Source organism: Apium graveolens, chromosome 5 (genome assembly GCF_009905375.1).
Source record: "Apium graveolens cultivar Ventura chromosome 5, ASM990537v1, whole genome shotgun sequence".
Taxonomy (NCBI): domain Eukaryota; kingdom Viridiplantae; phylum Streptophyta; class Magnoliopsida; order Apiales; family Apiaceae; genus Apium; species Apium graveolens.
In genome coordinates, this window is record NC_133651.1 from 260,354,652 (window position 1) to 260,376,524 (window position 21,873).

Sequence of the window (21,873 nt, forward strand, 5' to 3'; positions counted from 1 at the left end):
CTTCTGAAAATCTTGCTTGTAAAAAGAGGAATGATTATTTAGAAAAAGAGTTAGTCATGTTCCATCAAACTCAGAAAGATAGAGATGATGCTTTTTATGTTAGGGATGAATTACTTAAAATGAATGAATCTCTAAAAACTGAGTTAGAAAAGGAAAGAGAGATTATCAGGACTTGGACCAACTCTGGCAGAACAACTCAAAATTTGTTAAGTAGTGGAAACTGGAAAGAGGGCTGAGGTTATGGAGATGATAAGAATGATAATGGAACTGTAGAAATTAAGCCTATAGTTGTTAAAAAAAAGCCAAAGTTAAAACCTGTTAAGTTTGTTTCTGTAAAGTCTGATACCGAGAAATCAGAAGTTAAAGAGGAATTAACTTCTGACAAACTAAAACAGGAAAAGACAACTGAAGTTAACATAGGCTTAATGACAAAGAAGCAGCTTAAGCATAAGCTGAAAGATGTTAAGAATGTAAACAGGGTAAAATCACCTAGGAAAAATAGGAATGGAAAGGAGGGTGTGAATAAAAGCAATGATTACAAGCCTGTTCCTAATGCTCCTAGAAAAACATGTCATAACTGTGGAAGTTCTAACCATCTGGCTTCTTTTTGCAGGAAGAATAAGAACATAAACTCCTTACCTTCAAAGTCAGGAGTTAAGAGTCAGTCTGTTAGATATAAGCCACAAAATCCTTATTTTTATTGTGGTAGTTTATGGCATTCAATTTATACTTGTAAGGAATATCATAGTTTGTACTATGATTATTATCAAATAAAACCTTCTTTAAAGAAAGTTAGCACGGTTCCTTCTAGTGTAAGTTCTGATACAAAGTCTGATAGTGTAAATGCTGATAAGAAAAATATTAACATAAACTCTGATGCAAAATTCGCTGCAAATGTTAACAAACTTAATAAGGCCACAGGATCCAAGCAAGTCAGGGTCCTTAAAACTAATCATTAGTGGTCTTTATGATTGCAGGGCAACAGGAAAATTATCTTAGTTCTGGACAGTGGATGTTCAGGACATATTACTGGAAATAAAGCCCTGCTATCAGATTTTGTGGAGAAAACTGGCCCAAGTGTTTCTTATGGAGATGACAACATTGGAAAAACATTGGGATATGACAATATCAATCTTGGGAATGTCATCATTAAAGAAGTAGCTCTGGTCTCAGGACTTAAACACAATCTGCTGAGTGTTAGTCAAATTTGTGACAGAGGTTATCATGTGGATTTCTTTGAAGAACACTGTGAAATTGTAAGCAAATCTAAAGGTAAAGTTGTTCTGAAAGGATACAGGCATGGTAACATTTATGAAGCCAAGCTTTTAACAAGTACTGATGGTTCTGCAATCTGTCTGATGAGTAGAGCATCAATTGAAGAAAGCTGGAACTGGCACAAGAAACTCTCTCACTTAAATTTCAATAATATAATTGAACTAGTCAAGAAAGATCTTGTGAGCGGACTGCCAAAGTCAGTATTTGCTCCTGATGGCCTTTGTGATTCTTGTCAGAAGGCTAAACAAAGAAAATCTTCATTCAAGAGCAAGAGTGAATCATCAATTCTTGAGCCTTATCACCAACTACTTGTTGATATATTTTGTCCAGTGAATGTCATGTCTATTGCAAAGAAGAAATATGCTATGGTCATAGTGGATGAGTTCACTAGATACACATGAGTGTATTTCTTGCACACAAAAAGTGAAACTGCATCTATCTTGATTGATCATGTCAAGCAACTGGATAAATTGGTCAAAGATTCTGTGAAAATAATAAGAAGTGATAATGGCACTGAGTTCAAGAATTTGATAATGGAAGAGTTCTGCAAAGACCATGGAATCAAGCAGGAATTTTCTGCTCCTGGAACTCCTCGGAAAAATGGAGTTGTTGAAAGGAAGAATAGAACTCTCATTGAAGCTGCACGAACTATGCTTGATGAAGCAAAGCTTCCAACCTATTTTTGGGCTGAAGCTGTGCAGACTGCTTGTTTTACTCAGAATGCAACACTCATTAACAAGCAAGGAAAGACACCATATGAGATGGTGAAGAAAAAGAAGTCAAATCTGAAGTATTTTCATGTATTTGGATGCAAGTGTTTTGTTCTTAAGACTCACCCTGAACAGCTATCCAAATTTGATTTAAAAGCTGATGAAGGATTTTTTGTTGGATATCCACTTTCCACAAAAGCCTTCAGAGTCTACAATTTAAGAACAAGGGTTGTCATGGAATCTATCAATGTCTCCTTTGATGATAAGAAGATTACTGGACTTGGAGATTTCAATGATCATGATCAGTTGAGATATGAAAATGAAGACTTAAATTCTGATACTGAAAATCCTGGCAGTCTAAATCCTGATACTGCAAACTCTGATGGATTAAACTCTGATGTCATTGAAACTGTGGTGACTACGTTAAAGAAGAATGCACCTGTGCAGGGGGAGCATACTGAAGATACAACCACATCTCATGAAGCATCAGAACATACAACTGGCTCTTCAAGTTCTGATTTATCAAGTTCTAATAAGCCAAGTTCTGATAGTTCTGAAAACTTAAATTCTGAAGGATCCAACTCAGAGAACATAGTTTCAGGGGGAGCATCAGAAAATGTTGATGAAGATGGCATGGATCATGGGGGAGCATCCAGTTCTAGAGAAAACCTTCCATCTGCAAGGAAGTGGACTAAATCACATACACCTAATTTAATTATTGGAAATCCTGATGCAGGTGTCAGAACTAGAACAGCTACTTCAAGCGAATGTCTCTACAATTCTTTTCATTCTCAGACTGAACCAAAAAAAGTGGAAGAAGCTCTTCAAGATGCTGATTGGGTGCAAGCAATGCAGGAAGAGTTAAATGAATTTAAAAGAAACAAAGTCTGGACCCTAGTGCCAAGACCAAAGAATAGATATGTTGTTGGTACAAAGTGGGTGTTCAGAAACAAAACTAATAGTGATGGCATAATTACAAGGAATAAAGCAAGGTTGGTTGTAAAAGGATATTCTCAACATGAGGGAATTGATTATGATGAAACATTTACACCAGTTACTAGATTGGAAGCCATAAGGATATTTTTGGCTTATGCTGCTCACAAAAAGTTTACTGTCTTTCAAATGGATGTGAAAAGTGTTTTTCTCAATGGAGAATTAGAAGAGGAAGTATATGTTGAACAACCTCCTGGCTTTGTAGATCCCAAATATCCAAATCATGTCTACAGGCTTGATAAAGCACTTTATGGCCTTAAGCAAGCTCCAAGAGCATGGTATGAGACTTTAGCTCAGTTTCTTCTGGAAAGTGGATTTAATAGAGGAACTATAGATAAAATACTGTTCTACCTCAACCATGAAAAGGGCTTACTTTTGGTTCAGATATATGTTGATGATATCATCTTTGGTTCTACAAATGACAGACTTTGCAAAAAGTTTGCCAAATTGATGCAGTCAAGATATCAAATGAGTATGATGGGAGAACTTAGCTATTTTCTGGGCCTTCAAGTCGAGCAGAATGAAGAAGGCACTTTTATTTATCAAACCAAGTACACCAGAAATTTGCTAAAGAAATTTGGAATGCAGGATTGTTCAAGTGCATCCACTCCCATGGCCACTGCAACAAAACTGGATAAGGATACTGGTAAATCAGTAGATATTACTAATTACAGAGGTATGATTGGCTCTCTACTCTATCTAACTTCTAGTAGACCTGATATCATGTATGCTACCTGTCTTTGTACAAGATTTCAAGCAGATCCAAGAGAACCTCACTTAACAGCTGTGAAAAGAATTTTTAAGTATCTTAAGGGAACAGCTGATATGGGATTGTGGTATCCCAGAGAATCAGGCTTTAAACTAATAGGTTACTCAGATGCAGATTTTGCAGGTTGCAAAATTGACAGGAAAGTACAAGTGGAAGCTGCCAATTTCTTGGAGGCAGATTGGTTTCTTGGTTTAGCAAGAAACAAAAGTCAATTTCCACATCAACTGCAGAAGCAGAATAAATTGCTGCAGGAAGCTGTTGTGCACAGATTTTTTGGATGAAGAATCAGTTACTGGATTATTGGTTAACATATTTTAAAATCCCTATTTACTGTGATAATCAAAGTGCTATTGCTGTGACAGGTAATCCAGTTCAACACTCAATGACAAAGAACATCAGCATAAGGTACCGCTTCATAAGGGAGCATGTGGATGAAGGTACAGTGGAATTGCACTTTGTTCCAACAGATCAACAACTAGCAGATATCTTCACCAAACCACTATGTGAAGCTACTTTTACAAGATTGGTGAATGAACTTGGAATGGTTTCAGGTTCTTTCTTTAAATCTGCTTAGCTTTTGTTCTGATGCATCAGACTTTATGAATCAGTATTTACAGATATTACTATCTTTGTATGTTCTGTGCTTAATTGAAAATTGCTTAAATACTGATTGTTGTCTGATGTGTACTTCTAAACTCTGATAGTGATATGAATGTTTCTGTGATTGGTCAATCCAATGAGGATAACTGTGCTAGATGCTGACTCAGTTGTCTTTAATATACTAAAGATCCCATGTTTGAAGTAATTGTTTATGTGGAAATCTTTTAACACAAGCAAATTCTGATATTGAGCTTAGTTAAATTTACTTTGTGTATCTTATTACTAAGTCAAAAACTAGAATAATGCTTCTTATATGTTAAGTTCTGATGTTAGTAAATCTGATGGATGTACTAAGTGCTGATAAACCTCACTTATCAAAAGAAAAAGGAAAAGAAAAAGGAATAAAAATCAGGTACTCCTTTTAGATCTAGAGTAAAAATGTGGAAGGGACGACCCAAGTGCATTGTTGGTATTAAGTAATATGCATTAGAAAAGCAAAAATAAATATTTTTCTTGGTGACTTTTCACACTCTATGATTACCGGAAAAATACTCTGATGATAGCATAAATTCTGATAAGCAGTCGTGACTCACTTACACTGAGAAGCCACTGTAAAATGGAATTTCAAAAGATGCATAAAATGAGCACAAAACAGTTGAGGTGGACTCATGCATGAACTCATTCTAAAGTAGACTTCAGAATCATGACAGATTTTGAGCAAAGTTCTTAGTTATGCCTTATTTCTAAGATGTACTGAAGTGAATCAGACTTTAATCTTTATCTGATATTTAGCTGACTGCACACACATATTAACTCCATATGAATGATGAAAATTACTATGGTGATAAATGATGTTTTAGATGAACAGTTTATGTGTCAGATTGCATTAATTCTGAGGAAAGGTTCTGATGAAAGTTCTGATGATTAAGTTCTGAAGAACTGAAATCAGAATTTGTGTGAAGAATTATAGAAATAGGCATTCACTTTTCGAGTTAAGAAATCATGTTCTGATGACTGTTAAGTTCTGATATAAGTCTAAGTTCTGATATTAACACCTGATTCTTTACTTGACTTATTTATGGTTAAAATCTGAAACAGTCGTATTTAAAATCAGAATATGTTTAGGTGAGATATTAACAGTCAAAATAATTTGGATTAGTGGTACACGGCTATGCACAATAGTTTTTACTTGTTTCATGTGCGCATTAAATCCTATTTTACACTTCCAATGACTGTTTTTCTTCTCCTAAGTCTAGGGAGATGAGGTAGAATTATTTCTACCTATAATCATTAAGTTTTCCTTGCGTCTTCTGACATTCCATTGGCTATATAAACCAACACTTCATTCCAGCCAGCACATCTCTAAATTTCTCACAAAACTCACTCTCGTCTTATTCTTATTACCAAAAATGGTTGCGTTTGGCTGGTTTTACAATTATGGCGATGAGACTGTTCATGTCTTTCTAAATGGAATTCCAACTCCATATCCTATCGACAACATCCCTCACAATCTCTGGATTCAATTTCCAAAGATTATTAAACGTGATCTGTTGACAGTTCGAAGAGAACTACATCTCCGTCGTCTTCGACAGCAGGAGTAAATCATTCGTCTCGCTGTTCTTTTTGTTGAGAGTAGGAAGAAGAAATAGTTTATGCTCCCTGTTTCTCTTCACCGTCAGCTTTGTCAGGCTTCTTAGCTTAGGACAATAGTTGTTGATGTTAGGAGTTGTAGCTTAGGACAATCTTGTAATTTTGTGATGTAATTTAAATTTCATGAAATGTATTTACTCAATATATTAATGAAATTTTATATTATTGCAAGATTTTGTCTCTGAGTTGTTTGGTCTTCTGATGCATTTATAAATCCTGATTTACCCATATTCTGATGACCGTTTTAACTCTGATACAAATCAAGTTCTGATTCTGACGTGGCAGTATTTGTTTACTTGGTTTCTTTATGGTCATTTTATCATTGGTCATACTTTACAGAATATTGGTCTCGCAGTGAAAATAATTTATTAAGTGGGAACAGTTTTAAATTTTAAAATAAAATTGAACTACCTGGATTAATGGGATTACTTGGTAAGTGAAACGGTTTTTCCTTGAAAAACTGCATGTGATAAGTAATGATTACTGTATTCCCGTGCCCATTAATTATCCTTTACTGCTGCATGTCTGACAGGTGTCTAACTGGTACTTTTTCTACCGTGTATAAGTAAAAGAGAGAGAAGATTGTAAAATCTTTTATTTACTTTCACACTTTATCTCTCTTTCTTTACTTTTATTCTCTCTCATCTCCTGACATTTTTTTTCATACAGACATTTTATCAAACACCTTTCAGGCAATCTTATTTCTCAATTTTTCTCATGGCACCTAAGAATTTGATTATAGATGGAGCCAAGTTTGTACCCAACAACTATGTTGCAATCTTAAACCATGATGAAGCTCAATCTGATTTGCACTTTATGCAAGATCTTCTAGCCCACGGTGAGATTGGGTATGCATTGACACAGCCTCAAGTCATTTCCAGCCAACAAGTTCTGACGTTCTGGCGGACTGGGCATTTTAATAATGGTGGTGCTACTGGTACTCCAAGCATTATTTTTGAAGTAAATGATGTTGAGCATGTGGTAACTCCTGGAGCAGTTCGTAAAGCTCTACATTTACCAGAAGGCTGCATTTTCTCAACAGCGGAGGAACCCGTTCTACAGCAGCTCATGGCCAATTTGGGGTATGAGAAGAGTTTGGCCAAGCTTGGACAGTTGAAACGAGCACATATCAAAAAGGAATGGAGCTTTTTCTTCGACTGCATCACTAAAGCATTCGGCAATAAGTGTTCCAACTTTGATGCCATTCCAATTATGAGTCAACACATCGGGTATGCTATTATTCACCAAACACATTTTGATTTTGCAAGTGTTGTGCTAGGCTTTTTAGGGGATAGGATGACAGAGGATAGGAATGTCGTATACTTTGCTAGATTCTGTCAGCTTATATATACTTTTTGTTGTGTTGATGACCCTTAACTAGCCAGTTCTTTATTTCCACCCTTTAAACTTGCAAAACGGGCTTTTAATGATCTGGTAAATGCTGACCTTAAGAAAAAGGTAGTTAGACCCTTACAGATACCTCAGTCTGTAAAACAGATCCTGGTAAATGCTGATCCTCAAACCTACAGATCTGTTTATCATGATGTTCAACCCACCAACACATCCCAGACACCACAACAACCATCAGAACATACCACACATACACCTCAACCTACTCAACCCTCTATCAGAACACATCTCAAACCTTTACAGATAACTCAACCTTCATCATCAGCACATACTGTGAAGCCTTCATCTTCCAAGCCCAAGAGGACAAAGACTGTACCTCAGACACCACAGAAGAGAAGGAGGATTATTCTGAGAGATGAGTCAGACAGTGAGGAACAGGTTCCTGTATCAGAACCTGTTATTGAAGAAGCTGAGAAGGTTTCTTCTCGGAAGGATACTGGAATTGGGGGATCTAAGTTTCTCAAAAGGCTTAGAAGGATGTATTCTGATGAAACACCCAAGGTATCTCCATCTTCAAAGAAAAGAAAGAAATAGAGAGCTCACAAGCCAGTTTCAGAGGATGAGGATGAAGCAGCTAAGGAAGGAGATCGGGAGTCTCTGATCTCAAAAGAGCCAGAATTTGCTGAAGCTACTGCATCTCCACCTTCATTGTCACCAACTCAGGAAGTTGCTACAGATAAAGCATCTACACCACATGTGTGTCCTGTACATGAACCAGTATCTATTGCAGACCCAGGCACAAGTGCTGAGATTGATATTCACAACCTAATTATGCCTGAGGTTCTCTATTTAGAAGCTCCAACAGCTCCAATTAATCCATCAACAACACCAATTACTGATGCTAATGAAACTCCAGAATTGTCTACAACACCTTCTCTGCATCTAGATATTGATGATCAGATTATAGGTGAGCATCAGACTATGGCTGGTGATCAGAACTTGGAAGCAGATCAGCACTTAGAGGATGATGTTGAAGCCTCAATAGCTTCTCATACTTTTCTTTTATCAGAGGATGTTGACTATGTAAGTTCTGATGCTGCAAATGCTAATGATACTGGTGATGCTTCTACAAAAGAAGATGCTATTACAGCTGGTCCATCAGGACATGCACCTTAACAAACTGTTCACAAAAGTGAGATAGTCAAGAAGTTTGTTATAGGGGAAGCACCAGTACCTTGGAGTGAAACTCCTAGAGGACAGGAGTGGACTAAGGAGTGGAAGACAGTCACCTTTGTTCCATCTGAGAAAATTTTTGTTGAGCACTTGGCAAAAGTTGATGAGATGCTAATTAATGATGATTTCAAGACACAGCTACGAGTTACTGCATTGAGTAATAGACATCTTCAAGGTCTACATTCAACAACTCATGCCGAGGTGCATAAAATTCAGGAAGAATTACTCAAGCAAGACATGACTAAGAAAATTGAAAAGAAAAGTTTTTTCCAACCTACCTTTGACAAAGTTGTTTACATTGAGAAAACCCAGGAGAAGCAACAATCTCAGATTGATGAAATTTTGAAAAATCAAGCTTCTCAGCAATCTCAACTTGATGAAATCCAATCCTCAGTGGAATTACTTGTCTCTCTTCTTTTACCTGCTGATGCCAAAAAGGGGGAGAAAGAAATTAAGTCCAAATGCAAAACTGTTAAGACACTGAAGGGGAAGGATGATGAAAAAGATGACCAGGGAAACTCTGGAATGGGTGGAGGTCATGGTCAAGGTAGAGGTCTCTCATCAAGAAGAGCTGGAACTACAAGTCATAGAACAAGTTCTGATACCGAGAGAAGAATAACTTCTGATACTGGTAAAAGGATAAGTTCTGATGAACTTTTGGATCTTGATGAAGAAATTTCAAGACAGTTATTTCTGAAAGAAAATCCAGGAATGGACTTTGAGAGTCTAATGGAAGAAGAAGCTAGACTTAAGTCAGAAAAAGTCAACTCCAAATTTGAAGCTTCTGTTGGTAAAAAGAAACTTCCTACGGCTAAAGGCATTGTGATAAAAGAAAGGACAAATCATGTGGCAACCAAGGCCAAATCATAATTGCAGATAGATCCAAGGTCCAAGGGCAAAGAAAATGTTGGTGAACCTATAAAGGTTTATGTGCCTCCTATGGATGAAGAAATTTCTGTTGAAGATGCTGATCTTACTCTGACTTCAAGAAATATTTCTAAGACAACCTCTGACATGGCTCAAGTTGTTCAGAGTCAAGATATAGTTAGTTCTGATATAACCTTGAAGCAAGCAACCTCTGACATAGCTCAAGTTGACTTGATATCAGAAGATAAGGAAAAGGAAACCTCTGACATTGCTCATGTTAAACCTTCAAAGATACTTCTACCAGGTTTCACCAAAGCCAAACAGACTCAACCTTTGAAGACTGCAGCAAGTGGTTTTGAAGCAAGAGTGGTTACTGGAAAGGAAGCAAGAGATAAATCTGGATTGGGTAGTGCTGATGAAAGAAGAGTACAGAACACAACCAATGATCCAACTTCCTTAAGTGAACCAGGTGTTGGAGCAACTCCTGAAAGATTGAATCAACTAGAACCTGTACAGATGGTTTATCATACCTACTTAAAAGAACACATCTAGTTATATTTCATGACAGATGGTAGGGTTTACCATATAAGGGAAAATGCTATTCCACTGAAGTATTTTGAAGAACTGGAACATGTATTATTCTTACTTCAAGTGAATGATAGAATAACAGAAAGTGCTGCAAACTATTTGAAGACTCAAATTCAGAGACAGAAAAGGCTTTATTCGGTAAAGTCTGACAGCACATATCTTCCAAAGTACAGAGATCACAAAGGTGATATTGTTGAGATGAAGCCTAACTCTGCTAAGATTATAACTACCTTTCTGGGTTATAAGGCTGTAGAATTCAATCTTGAGTCTGACAAGGCGTATTTGATCAGACTGGATCAGGACATAAGGAAAGCTAGAATAAATGATCTCAGGGCTGCTATCTTCCAAACTGGTGAAGATTCTGCAGAACTCAAAGATGCTAAAAGGAGGATGATTGATGAACTTAGATATGCTGAGAGATGTTTGTTAAAGAACTATCTCAGAAAACTCCTGACATCAGAGAGATCAGAAAGTGAAGCCAAGTCAAGATCTACAACTGCTCAAATTCTGATATATATACAGACTGAAGTTGTTATCAGAAGTTAAAGTTGGTAAAGCTTTAAGGACTGTCAGTTGTAGTTATCTAGTCAATTTCTCATGCATTTGTACTTAATGTTTTTGACATCATCAAATATCTGTTAAACTTGTATATTATGCTAATTTACAAGTTGGGGGAGATTGTTAGATATATTTGATAATTTCATGATTAATATTATTTATGTTTAGTTTTCAGATCTTACTGAAACAGGACAAATCAGTACTTAACTGAAATCAGCACTTATACTGAAGTCAGAACTTAAGTTATCAGTACTTAAGGTTCAAGAGATATTTATCAGGAGATAATATCAGGACTTAAAGGAAACTTTCAGATAAGGAAGGTGGCTGATTGAAAGGAAAGAAGATCAAGACAAACGTAAGAAGAGATATACATGAAGAAGGAATTCTATGAAGAATGGAATACTTGGAAGAAAAGATATCTGATTGATATATTTTAGGAAGCAGAATTATATTCCATATCAATTAGCGATTATCTTGTAACTGTGTAGTATATAAACACAGACATAGGGTTTACACTATAAGTGTTATCATTATCGAGAATATTTTTCATTTTAACCCTAGCAGCTCTCGTGATATTTGTTCATCACTGAGAGAGGACAGTTCCATATTGTAACAGAGTTTATTGCTTTGAATAAAGTCTGTTTTCTGTTACTTGTGTTATTAGAATTTGATTTGATTGTGCTATACATTGTATTCAACCCCCTTCTACAGTGTGTGTGACCTAACATGGTAGAAGTTCTATGAAGATTCTTCAAGCAACAAATTGAACAAAAAAGACCTTTGAAGTTAATAAGTTGCAGGAATTTGTAATAATCCCAATTTTTGGAATTTTTGAAACCCTGATAAATAGTAACTTTTTGTTGATTAAGGAAATTTATCAGACCACCCTATATAAGAGTATTTTTATGGAAATTCTGAGATCGTATTAATATTCCATAAAGTAAATTAGTGTATGTAAAGGTTGTCAGAATTCGAATTCGAACACTTTGGTTTTTCCCGAAAATCCACCAGATACCGAAGGAACTGAGTATAAGGTAACATAATTACAAGAAATACAACTCAAGGATTTTAATAGAGGATCATTAAGGGAACATAAGATATTAAAAAAGGTTTAGAGAAGCCCAAGTAATAAGATCCCTGATATGATCTCTCAAACGAACAACGAGAACAAGAGTTAAGCGAACCGTAATATGAATAAGCGACCAAGAAACAAGCTTGTACAAAAAGCAGGGGGATTGAACAAGTGGACTAGAAACAATGTGACATCATTAAACCATGATATAAAGACATGTGGCATCGAAATGAGATCATCAAGATGATGTAAGCAAGTTAAGGAGATATTTATGCAAGATTGATTATGGACCAAGTGTTTTAACCACTTGGTTAACCAAGGTTAAAGCTTAACCAATCAATTAAACACCACATAAATAACAAAGCAAAAACCAAGAAACATTTATCTCCTCCATCTTCATCTTGTTTCAACTTTTTAAGAAAAGAACAAGGAAGAGAAATTCAAAGTACAAGCTCCACTCAAGCATAAATCTCAAGGTTTATACATTTCTAAACTTGGCTATGATAGTATTTTAAGCTCTTAATTCCAAGGGATGCATAGCTATTTAATTCAAGATCAAGGTGGTATAAGGTTAGATCAAGGTCCTTTGAGGCTCCCTAGAAACTTTCCACCCTACAAGCAAGATATAAAGCTTCAAACCCTTTAGTACTAAGCTTTAATTTTATAGTTTTGAGTTGGTTTGGATGAATGAGTAGTAAATTGAATGATAAGCATGATTTGAACTTTGATTGATTAAGTAGTTTAGTTGATTTTGGAGATAATATGATATTGGATTGTATTGAGATTATTGAGTTCATTTTGACTAAAATCCTAGGTATGGATCTTGAGTTGTTGATGATTTGTAGTTGGATTGGTATGATTTGGATTGGTAAAAATTTGGTAATCATGTAAACATAACCGTCGTAATGCCCGAATTTTTAATGAACAGTTTGTGTTAGACAGTAGGCCCGAGACCTTCACTGTCAAAACTTCACCACTACCATGATTAGCTAGATTATGTTGTAAGATTCATTTTGGTATGTGGTTCGCTTTAGTCTGATTTACGGTTTAGGAGAAACAACCGTTTTAAGTAACAATGTTTCGCGAACAAACCCTTACCCCTCGAGTAACTTTGAGACCATGTTTAAGGCCCCTAAAGACTTATTGAAACACGAAACAATTATGTATAGTGGATTAGACAGTTGATAAAGTACTCGTGAAAGATTCGCCTTAAAATATTTAACGGTTAATTTTATAAAAATGGTGGAGCCGAGGGTACGCGAGCGACTAACATAAATCCTTAAGCGTGAAAGTGAGCGTTAGGGTATGAATGGGTAAAGCTTAGTTTCTTAAGCGACCGATGATTAATTCCGGCTTATATTGTTGTTCATGGGTTACCGGACTCACTCTAAGTTTAAGTCTACCCCGAAACACTAAGGCAAGTTTTCTACCCATATTATTGTTGTTGTGATAATATATATATATATATATATATGTGTGTGTGTGTGTGTGTGTGTGTGTGTGTGTGTGTGTGTGTGTGCAGGGGAGGAACTAAGGGGGACCAAAGAGAGCCCCGGTCCCCGCCAACTGCGGAATAACCCCAAAATTTTAATATAAAATTTTAAAATTTACCAATCAAAAAATTTTTTGGTCCCCGTAGATTTAAAAAAAAAATTGAAATTGAGAATTGATTATGCAAAATTTTATTGATTTTGTTAATTATTTCATTCAAAATAATATTGATTAGATGGAAATCATGGTATTTGTTCATTAATCTTAATAATTAATAAATAAACATATAAGATAAAGATAGTACTATTAAAATGCTTTAAGTGCTATTAAAATGTTAATGTCTTATGAATTTGTGTTTATTTTACATGTGGTTAAGGAGATAATGGTTATTACTGATCTACTTTGTCGAGCATTACATCAAAAGTCTCAAGATATTTTAAATGCCATGCATCTGGTTTCAACTACAAAGATGTTGATTCAAAAATTGAGAAGTGATGGTTAGGAGAGTCTCCTAGAAAATGTGAGATCATTTTGTGAACGACATACTATCTTGATTCCAGATATGAATGCTCTCTACTTAGATGTGCTTAAATCTCTTCATCGACAAGGAAAATAAAAGCAAATGGTGATAATGGAACATCATTACCGAGTAGAAATCTTTACAGCTGTCATAGATCAACAATTACAGGAGCTAAACAATAGATTCATTGAACAAATGACGGAGCTTCTCATTTTAAGTGCATCACTAAATCCTAGGGATGGTTACAGGTCTTTCAACATAGAGAACATTTGCAAGTTAGCTGAAAAGTTTTATCCAGAAGATTTTATGGGAGATGAAAAAATCCATCTACAGTGTGAACTACAACATTATGAGTTAGATGTTCCGGTTCATCCAGATTTGAAGAATCTGTCTACTCTTGGTGATTTATGTCATGGATTGGTAACCACAAGGAAAGCTGACATATATCCATTAGTTGATAGACTATTAAGGCTTGTCTTGACTCTTCCAGCATCTACTGCAACATCTGAACGAGCTTTTTCTAATATGAAAATTGTGAAAACAAGTCTTCGCAATCGAATGGAAGATGAATTTCTTAGGGATTATTTGATAGTATATTGAAAAGGAGATTGCGGAGACCATTTCTGCCGAGGAGATCATTGATTCTTTTGATTTGATCAAAGAAAGGCGTGCACATCTCAAATAAATCGGTATGTTTTCTACTTTTATTTATTTTGGTCCCCCCCATGTTAGATTCCTGGTTCCGCCCCTGTGTGTGTGTGTTTTCTTGCGATAATTGCATGAATATTATTAGCAAAATCTTGCGATATATATATATATATGCATGTATATTTTAGGAAGCATGATGATACTATATATATATATATATGCATGCATGTTTTGAAATGAGATATTTCGATTTAAAGTTCAACTATTTTTAAAGTAGAGTTTATGAGCTGCATAATACATATGCTAGTGATAAGTAGCAATTTGCGTATACCCTTAGTATAGGGAACCCAAAGTTGAACATTTTTCCTAAAACCCGGAGGCGAGGTTCCCAGATATATTATATATAGTTTTCTATAACTATTAATCAAATAAGGTATATTCGATAGTTTTGAATAATAATCAAACATTATTTTCGAATCCAAATAAAGATTTTACTTTAGTATAAGTGTGTTGCTAATTATTTTTCGTTTCAAGTATCAGTTTTAAAAAAATATTACTTTATTTATTTTTATACACTGTGTGTATTTTTATTTATTTTTATTGTACAATGTGTAAACTACTGGTTTACACACTGTACAATAAGAGATGTTATTCACTTTAGTAAACTGTTACTTATCATTTCATTTTAGGAAAAGTGAATCTTCCATGTCTGGTTTAGCATATTTTTGCATACTGTGTTAACTTTGATCTTCCTTTGTCAGGTAATCTTCACCCTTGATCTTTCACGCTCTTCAAGCTGCTTTTTATAGAATTGTCAATCCAACTGGTTGGATTGTTTGTTGATTGTTGCAATTTGTACTTTGAGATTTTACCTCGAGATATCTAGTTAGGCATATAGAGAACTTGACATCTCGTTATTATATTGGCTTATCGAGATCTCTCATTGCTCTATAGTTGATTTGACTTGTAGAGGTCTCTGAGTTCTCTATAAGAAAATTGAGCTTGTCGAGATCTCTCATCTTCATATCTTCACTTTGGCTTATCGATATCTCTGAGTTCTCGAGTGATTTGTTGATGTGTCAATAACTCATAGTTCTTTTGTGAATTTTGACTTATCGATAACTGTGGCGCCCTCCAAACCGGGTCAGAAGTTTGGGGTCCACATACACACACCTTATTTATAACCTGCTTATAATAATAATAAAGATAATAATAATATATGCAGTGACCCTACTTACCAACTACCACGGACCGCAACAGGTTACAGTATGCACACAAGCCAAACACACCAATATATTACAAACCATTCAAATCCCAATCATTCAAACTCAAACTGAGTATTAAACTTTATTACAACTTTTACAAACTTAAATTATCCCAAAAGAAGCCTACTAGCTTAGCTCGAACAACCTGAACCCCTAGCTCTCGCGCTGGACTGGGGATCCGCGGTACCAACTGGTTCCTTCTTAACTGGGAAAGAACAGAAACAATATCGTACAAATGAGCTAACTAGCTCAGCAAGTCACAATGACAAAACTGAGAATAATGATCATCAGGTGAACATGATTATGATATCAAGTGAACAATGGATTATGGTTTAGAATTGGATACTATACTTTTAATTTAAAAACCAAGGTTAGGCTGCTGATCAGTCACGCACTAACCCTGAGCAAGGCACACAGCATTGCTCTAACTACTGGATCCAAGGCACACATTGGCCTAACTTGACCATTATATGGTCTGACCACGAATCTGGTCCACAATTTTATAAAAACAATCCAATTATAACATAATAACAGAATAAGAAATAATAAACAATAACCAGAATCATTAACAACAATAAGTGTTTAACAATGAAAGGGTTTCAATCCTTGTAAGGATCAATAAGATGATTTCAAAGCTTGGATGCTGGGTAATGAAAGAATTGGATAACAAAGGGATCAATGTTTCAGGGTTTCAAGGATTTGGTCTTTCAAATCATAAAATACAAAGATTTGATTGTGTAAGCAATCTGGTTCAGTGTTTAATATTTAGTTTGTATGTATTTATGGAGTAGGATCGTATACTTGAGGTTCGTGTTTGGGTATACAACAATCAATGATCTAGAAAGAATCAGGTTACAGCTCAAGATCAATAACTGGAATCAGAGTTTGGGGTACAGTGCTTCAAAGCACTTGCAATATCAACAAGACTATCAAGTACTACAATATCTCGAGAAAGTTCAGAACACTTGCCTGGTATTAGCTTACTACACTGCACTCGCTTCCAATCACAATCGTCTTACTCCTCAACTACCTGTTTCCCTTTCCTACGCCTTGCCTTTTCTGCTCACATATCCTAAGCATCTATCAAAAATCGACTCATAGAGTTCTATTCAACACATACTTCTATCTACCCTTCGTTTTACCCAAATCCGATTAACGGATTGAAAGTTATGCAATAATCAAGTAAACACTGAATATATAGATCGATAGTCAATCAATAAGTCACGTATAGCACATAATACATTACGTAATCAATGATATGTCGTTTATAAAGAAGTCTCGGGTCATAAATAGGCTTTCGGGTATTTAAAAATGATTTTTAAAACATTTTTCGGAATTAAAACGGGTCGTTGGATCAATTTCGGGTTAATAAACAGGGTTCGGTAGGCCAATTCTGGCTCCGAAACAATTTTATACTAATTATCGAGCTTTGGAAATAATTTAGAATAATATTTTAAAGCTCGAAACTATTTTTCAGAATTTTTAAATCATTTTTAAATAATTAAATCTAATTAAATAATTGATTAAAATCAATTAATAATTAATTAAATCAATTAATCAATTAATTTTCAAATCAAATGACCAATTAATTAATTAAAAATTAACTGAAATTAATTAACTAATTAATTTAGATTTATTTTTGAATTAAAAATAATTTTCGGAATTAAAATAATAATTTTCAGAATTTTCAGAAATTAAAAATGAATTTTTATAATAAAAATAAATAGAAAATATGATTTTTAAACATTTTATAAACAGGAATCCTATTTTTGAAAACTTTGCAAACTACAGGGACTAAACTTCACCATCTTCAAAAATACAGGGACTAAACTGCAATTTTGCAGTTTCAGTCGCCGGAAAATCGGGGGTGGCCGGGGAACTCACCTCCGGCATCCTCCCACCACCATCACCTCCAGATTTAAACTACACAACACCAGGAACTTATATCTAAAATCAAAATTCATCAATAACCCCAGACTTGGCCGAAATTTGATCAAGAAACTCGCCGGTTTCCGGCGGGTTCGACGTAAACTTCAAAACACAACTCCATTCTCTACAGACCTCGTTGATTCATGAAACTTGTACGATTAGATTGCAAATTTCACAGAGAATACAATACACTATATCACAACATCAATCTGTTTCAGAATAAGAAACCCCCAAATTTCAATTAAGAACATTCATACGGGTTATAAACCCTAATTTTAAAATTCGAAAATCAAACTCAAATTTGAACATGTTATTGAACTCCAAATCAGACGTATAATATATCAAAATCATCAGGAAAACAAGCTCTACAATATGCAATCATCAAATCATACAAAAAATCATCCGAACAAAATTTCATATTTTTAATAAATTTAATTCGAAAATAAATAAATTTCCAGAAATAAACCTCTGATTCTGCAGTGAAACAAAGCTCAGAATCTGATAGAACACTTCAAATCCTTCGTTTTGGTTACTCAAGCTTTGAAAACAGAGATCGGTAACGCCTTCGTTTTGCTGTTTGATTCTTAGAACAGTTTATGTAATTAGGGTTTTTCTCTGAAAATTATAGAATTAACTATCTGCAAATGGTTTTGATACGAAATAAAATACGGAAAAAGGCTATTTATATTTATGGAATATTAGTATCCTGTTGGATCATTCCGGATATAAAACGGTACGTTTATTTGTAAAAACTGATCCAAACGGTATCGGTTTTCGGGATAATTATCCAAACCAGTACAATTTGTACTGCGGTCTTGGTCTCAGCGCCTGGTTACACGTATTACCAAGTGATAATTAGGATAATTTAATAAAAAGCTCCCGTTTATCGAAAATACGGGTTTTATTGATTTACCGAGATGAATATTGTATCGAAAATGTTACGCCGGGACCCGCGCAGAACAATCCGTACGCCGGATCGAAAAAGTCGAAACATGGAATATGCTCAGAATATTATAATTAGGTGAGGAAGGAGTTCTCGGAAGAGTTTCGGGTTCAAAAAACGTAACAAGGGGTGACGTCGGTTGGTTCCCATTTTTATAAAATAGATTTTAATTACCCGGAAAAAGATTTTAGAAATTTCATATGATTCTTATAAATCCATAAATCAACATCAAAATAATTAGAAAGATATGACAATTATCTATATTTTATTTTGGACATATAAAAATTAAAATACTCAATTAATATTATTTTTGAATATCCAAGTACAGATAACATTTAACAATTATCTCACAGAATAGATACTGAACTCACATAATAATTATTTAATAGCAAAATAATTACACGATATATCCCGGATATTACAATAACTCTGAGTTCTCTAGTGAATAAATGACTTGTCGATATCTTTGAGTTATCTAGTAGTTAATCTGAGTTCTCTATAAGTCATTTTGGAGTTGTGGCGCCCCAAAATCCGGGGTTGGGAATCTCGGAGGCCACGCCATCTAAACCACTATAAACCACATAGCTCACATCACAATATATAAATACTCACACTTTACGACCCCACACTTATCACACACACACACTTACAGGTTATTGTCTTGAAAACGAACCATTCATTACTAGAGTAGATCAAACCACAAAGTGATAATTATTACAACCTGTTAGGTCTCAATATGTTTGTAGAAGGGGGGTTGAATACAAACAATACTGTTTAATTGAATAAAATGCGGAATAAAAAAGTGAAACAAAATTCAAGTTAAATAAAACTATTATTAAATTTGAAAGGTGTTACAACAACGGTATCGTTTACAAGGGATTAATCTCAAATAAATTATTCCAAATCTAGAATAAATTCGACATGAACTTTTTCTATTTTTGTAATAAAAGGATCAAATGCTTACTGCAATTTGAGATTAAGTTCTAGGGATTTTGATCCGCTAGATAGTTACACAAGAACAAGAAAAGAATTTCTAGTGGTTAAGATTTAACAATAAATACTAGAAATGAATGTCCTGAGATCTTGCAGTTGAGAATAATAAGTTCACTGCTTTCTGTTTTTCTTTCTGTGTTCTTTAGTAGTTGGCTATATTCAATTCTCTGTCTTGTAAAATCAGGTGCTGTTGTTAAGTAAACAAAACAATCCAATTGATCCAGAAAGACTTTCGGCAAGACAATTCATTTGAACTAGAAAGACTTTCGGCAAGACAATTCATTTGAACTGGCAAGACAATTCATTTGAACTGGCATGACTTTCGGTATGACTATTGATTGTCATACCGATTGTCTTGCTAATACAAAAGATAGTCTTGCTGAATTAATATAGAATATTAATTCAAAATCAATTCTGAAAATACATAATATTAATTCAGAATTAATTAATCAATTAATTCAATTAATCAATAAATTAATCTTTGCATATATAATTTATTTTCTTAATTAAATTATACGACTTAATTAATTAATAGAGAATTAATACTACTCTTGAACAGCAACCATTCTTCTGAAAATCACTGTCAATTATGAATCAATTCCACCACTTCAATGTTGACACTCTATGTACTGTCTGGTTCATAAGTGACTAACTTCCGTGACGTTTCTTCATGCCTTGACTTTGATACTCTTGATTTTCTTCAGACTAAATCATTGTAATTAATTGATACCCTGACGAGATCTCTGTCACTTGATTAAATCCACGATCTTGATTTATATCACTGAGGCGTGATCAATTTCTTGAGCTTCTTCCAGTGAATTAAGTCATCAAATCTGTAGATAAACAATGTTACTTAATCCTTTGACACATGTTACTTTGAGAGATCTCTCTGACGATAGAACCACTATTTACTTGTTACATTCTTATTTGAGTTGAGTTAATTCCTTGAATAAACAAATAGGCTATGACATATGCCTTTCAATCTCCCCCTATTTGTTTATTAGACAATAACAACAAATACCTAGAGGATAACTCAACTAACAAATAAAAAAAAGATATAAACAGTAATGCAAAGTAAATAGCAGAAAAGTTCTGGATTATATTTAACATTTTCCAGATTCCAAAAGAAAATTACAAGTGAATACAAGATAGTTGTTCCTCTAGACTGAACATATAACTACATTAGTCTATCTTGATTCATAAAGCCCTAATCATATTACATTAAGTTTTGAGCTTATTGAATTCAGTTGTCTTCTCTTCCGAATTCACCTTCTTCCAAATCTTCAAGCAACTCCTTATCAAAGACACGATCCTTTTCAGAAGTGAAGCTGGCTGGTCTGACTGGTTGAACTCCAACTGACTTTAGCTTATTCTTGAACTGATCGTACCTTTTAATATTCTTTTCACAATAAGCTTGAATCAGATCAGCTGCTTGAGTTTTCAACATGGATGAATATCCAGCAGTTCTTAAGTGATGTTCCATCCAGACAAGATGCCTAGCTGAGTAGTCTTTAAGAGATTGTGAATCGAGCTGGCAGATTTGAAGACAGTCAGACTTAAAGAATCTTACCTGATGAGGATTGTTGACCACTTGAGGACTAGCTCTGCTGGCAAACTCTTTGAGCCTTTCTTGAAGAACTTCATTCAATTCTGAGCTTCTCTTGACTTTGTTGAGAAGAACCCAAATCTCTGATAAAGAACGATTCTCAAACAGATGAAGTGATACTTTGAAAGATCCTTCGCTCTGACAATATACAAATATTCTCATTTCATTTAGAGATCTGTCAAAGGCAGCTGTGATCCTTGAGACTTCAGTCTTTATAGCATTCATGTACACGTCATTGTTTGGATTAGAGATCTCCAGCTTGTCCAAAAGATGTAGAAACTGTCTATCATTGTTTGTGCTTAGCTGAAGCATATCAAGTACTCTCCTAGCTTCATCCCATTTCTCACCAATCTTCAGTCTGACATCTCTTCTCCTTTCTTTAGCTTTAATGTCATGAAGACGTTGCTTTTGAAGAGTTTCTGTTCTTTGGATATCTTTCCTCATGTCAATGATCTGGGATACCTTTTTGAGTTCAGCTTCTTTTATTTTCAACTCTGATTGCTGCTGCTGAAACTCTTTCTCAAACACAGGATCCACTGGAGCTTCCTCTTCCCATTCTCCAAAATCACTTTCCTCCTCAGCTTCAAAGAAACCATCTTTATCTTTATCTTCCAAGACTGGTTCAGTAGGAACGTCACAAATATCAAAGTCATCATGTTCTCCACTATAGTAGATATCATCAGGCTTCCATGTTCCTTCAGCAGAAGTATCTTTTTCTTTTCCCTTTTCACTTCTCCCTTTCTTCTCCCCCTTAGTTGAGGAATCCTCTACAGACTTTCCCTTAGATCCTCCATCACCTCCAGAGCCTGAGCC

General features: G+C 34.8%; 1 protein-coding gene across 1 annotated transcript; it reads left to right on the forward strand.

Moving 5' to 3' along the window:
- The first annotated feature begins 13,871 nt into the window (after nt 1-13,871).
- Nucleotides 13,872-14,276, forward strand: LOC141660902 (uncharacterized). Its single transcript, XM_074467884.1, has one exon. It carries the CDS (start codon nt 13,872-13,874, stop codon nt 14,274-14,276), a length of 405 nt encoding a protein of 134 aa, XP_074323985.1.
- Nucleotides 14,277-21,873: the final 7,597 nt, after the last annotated feature.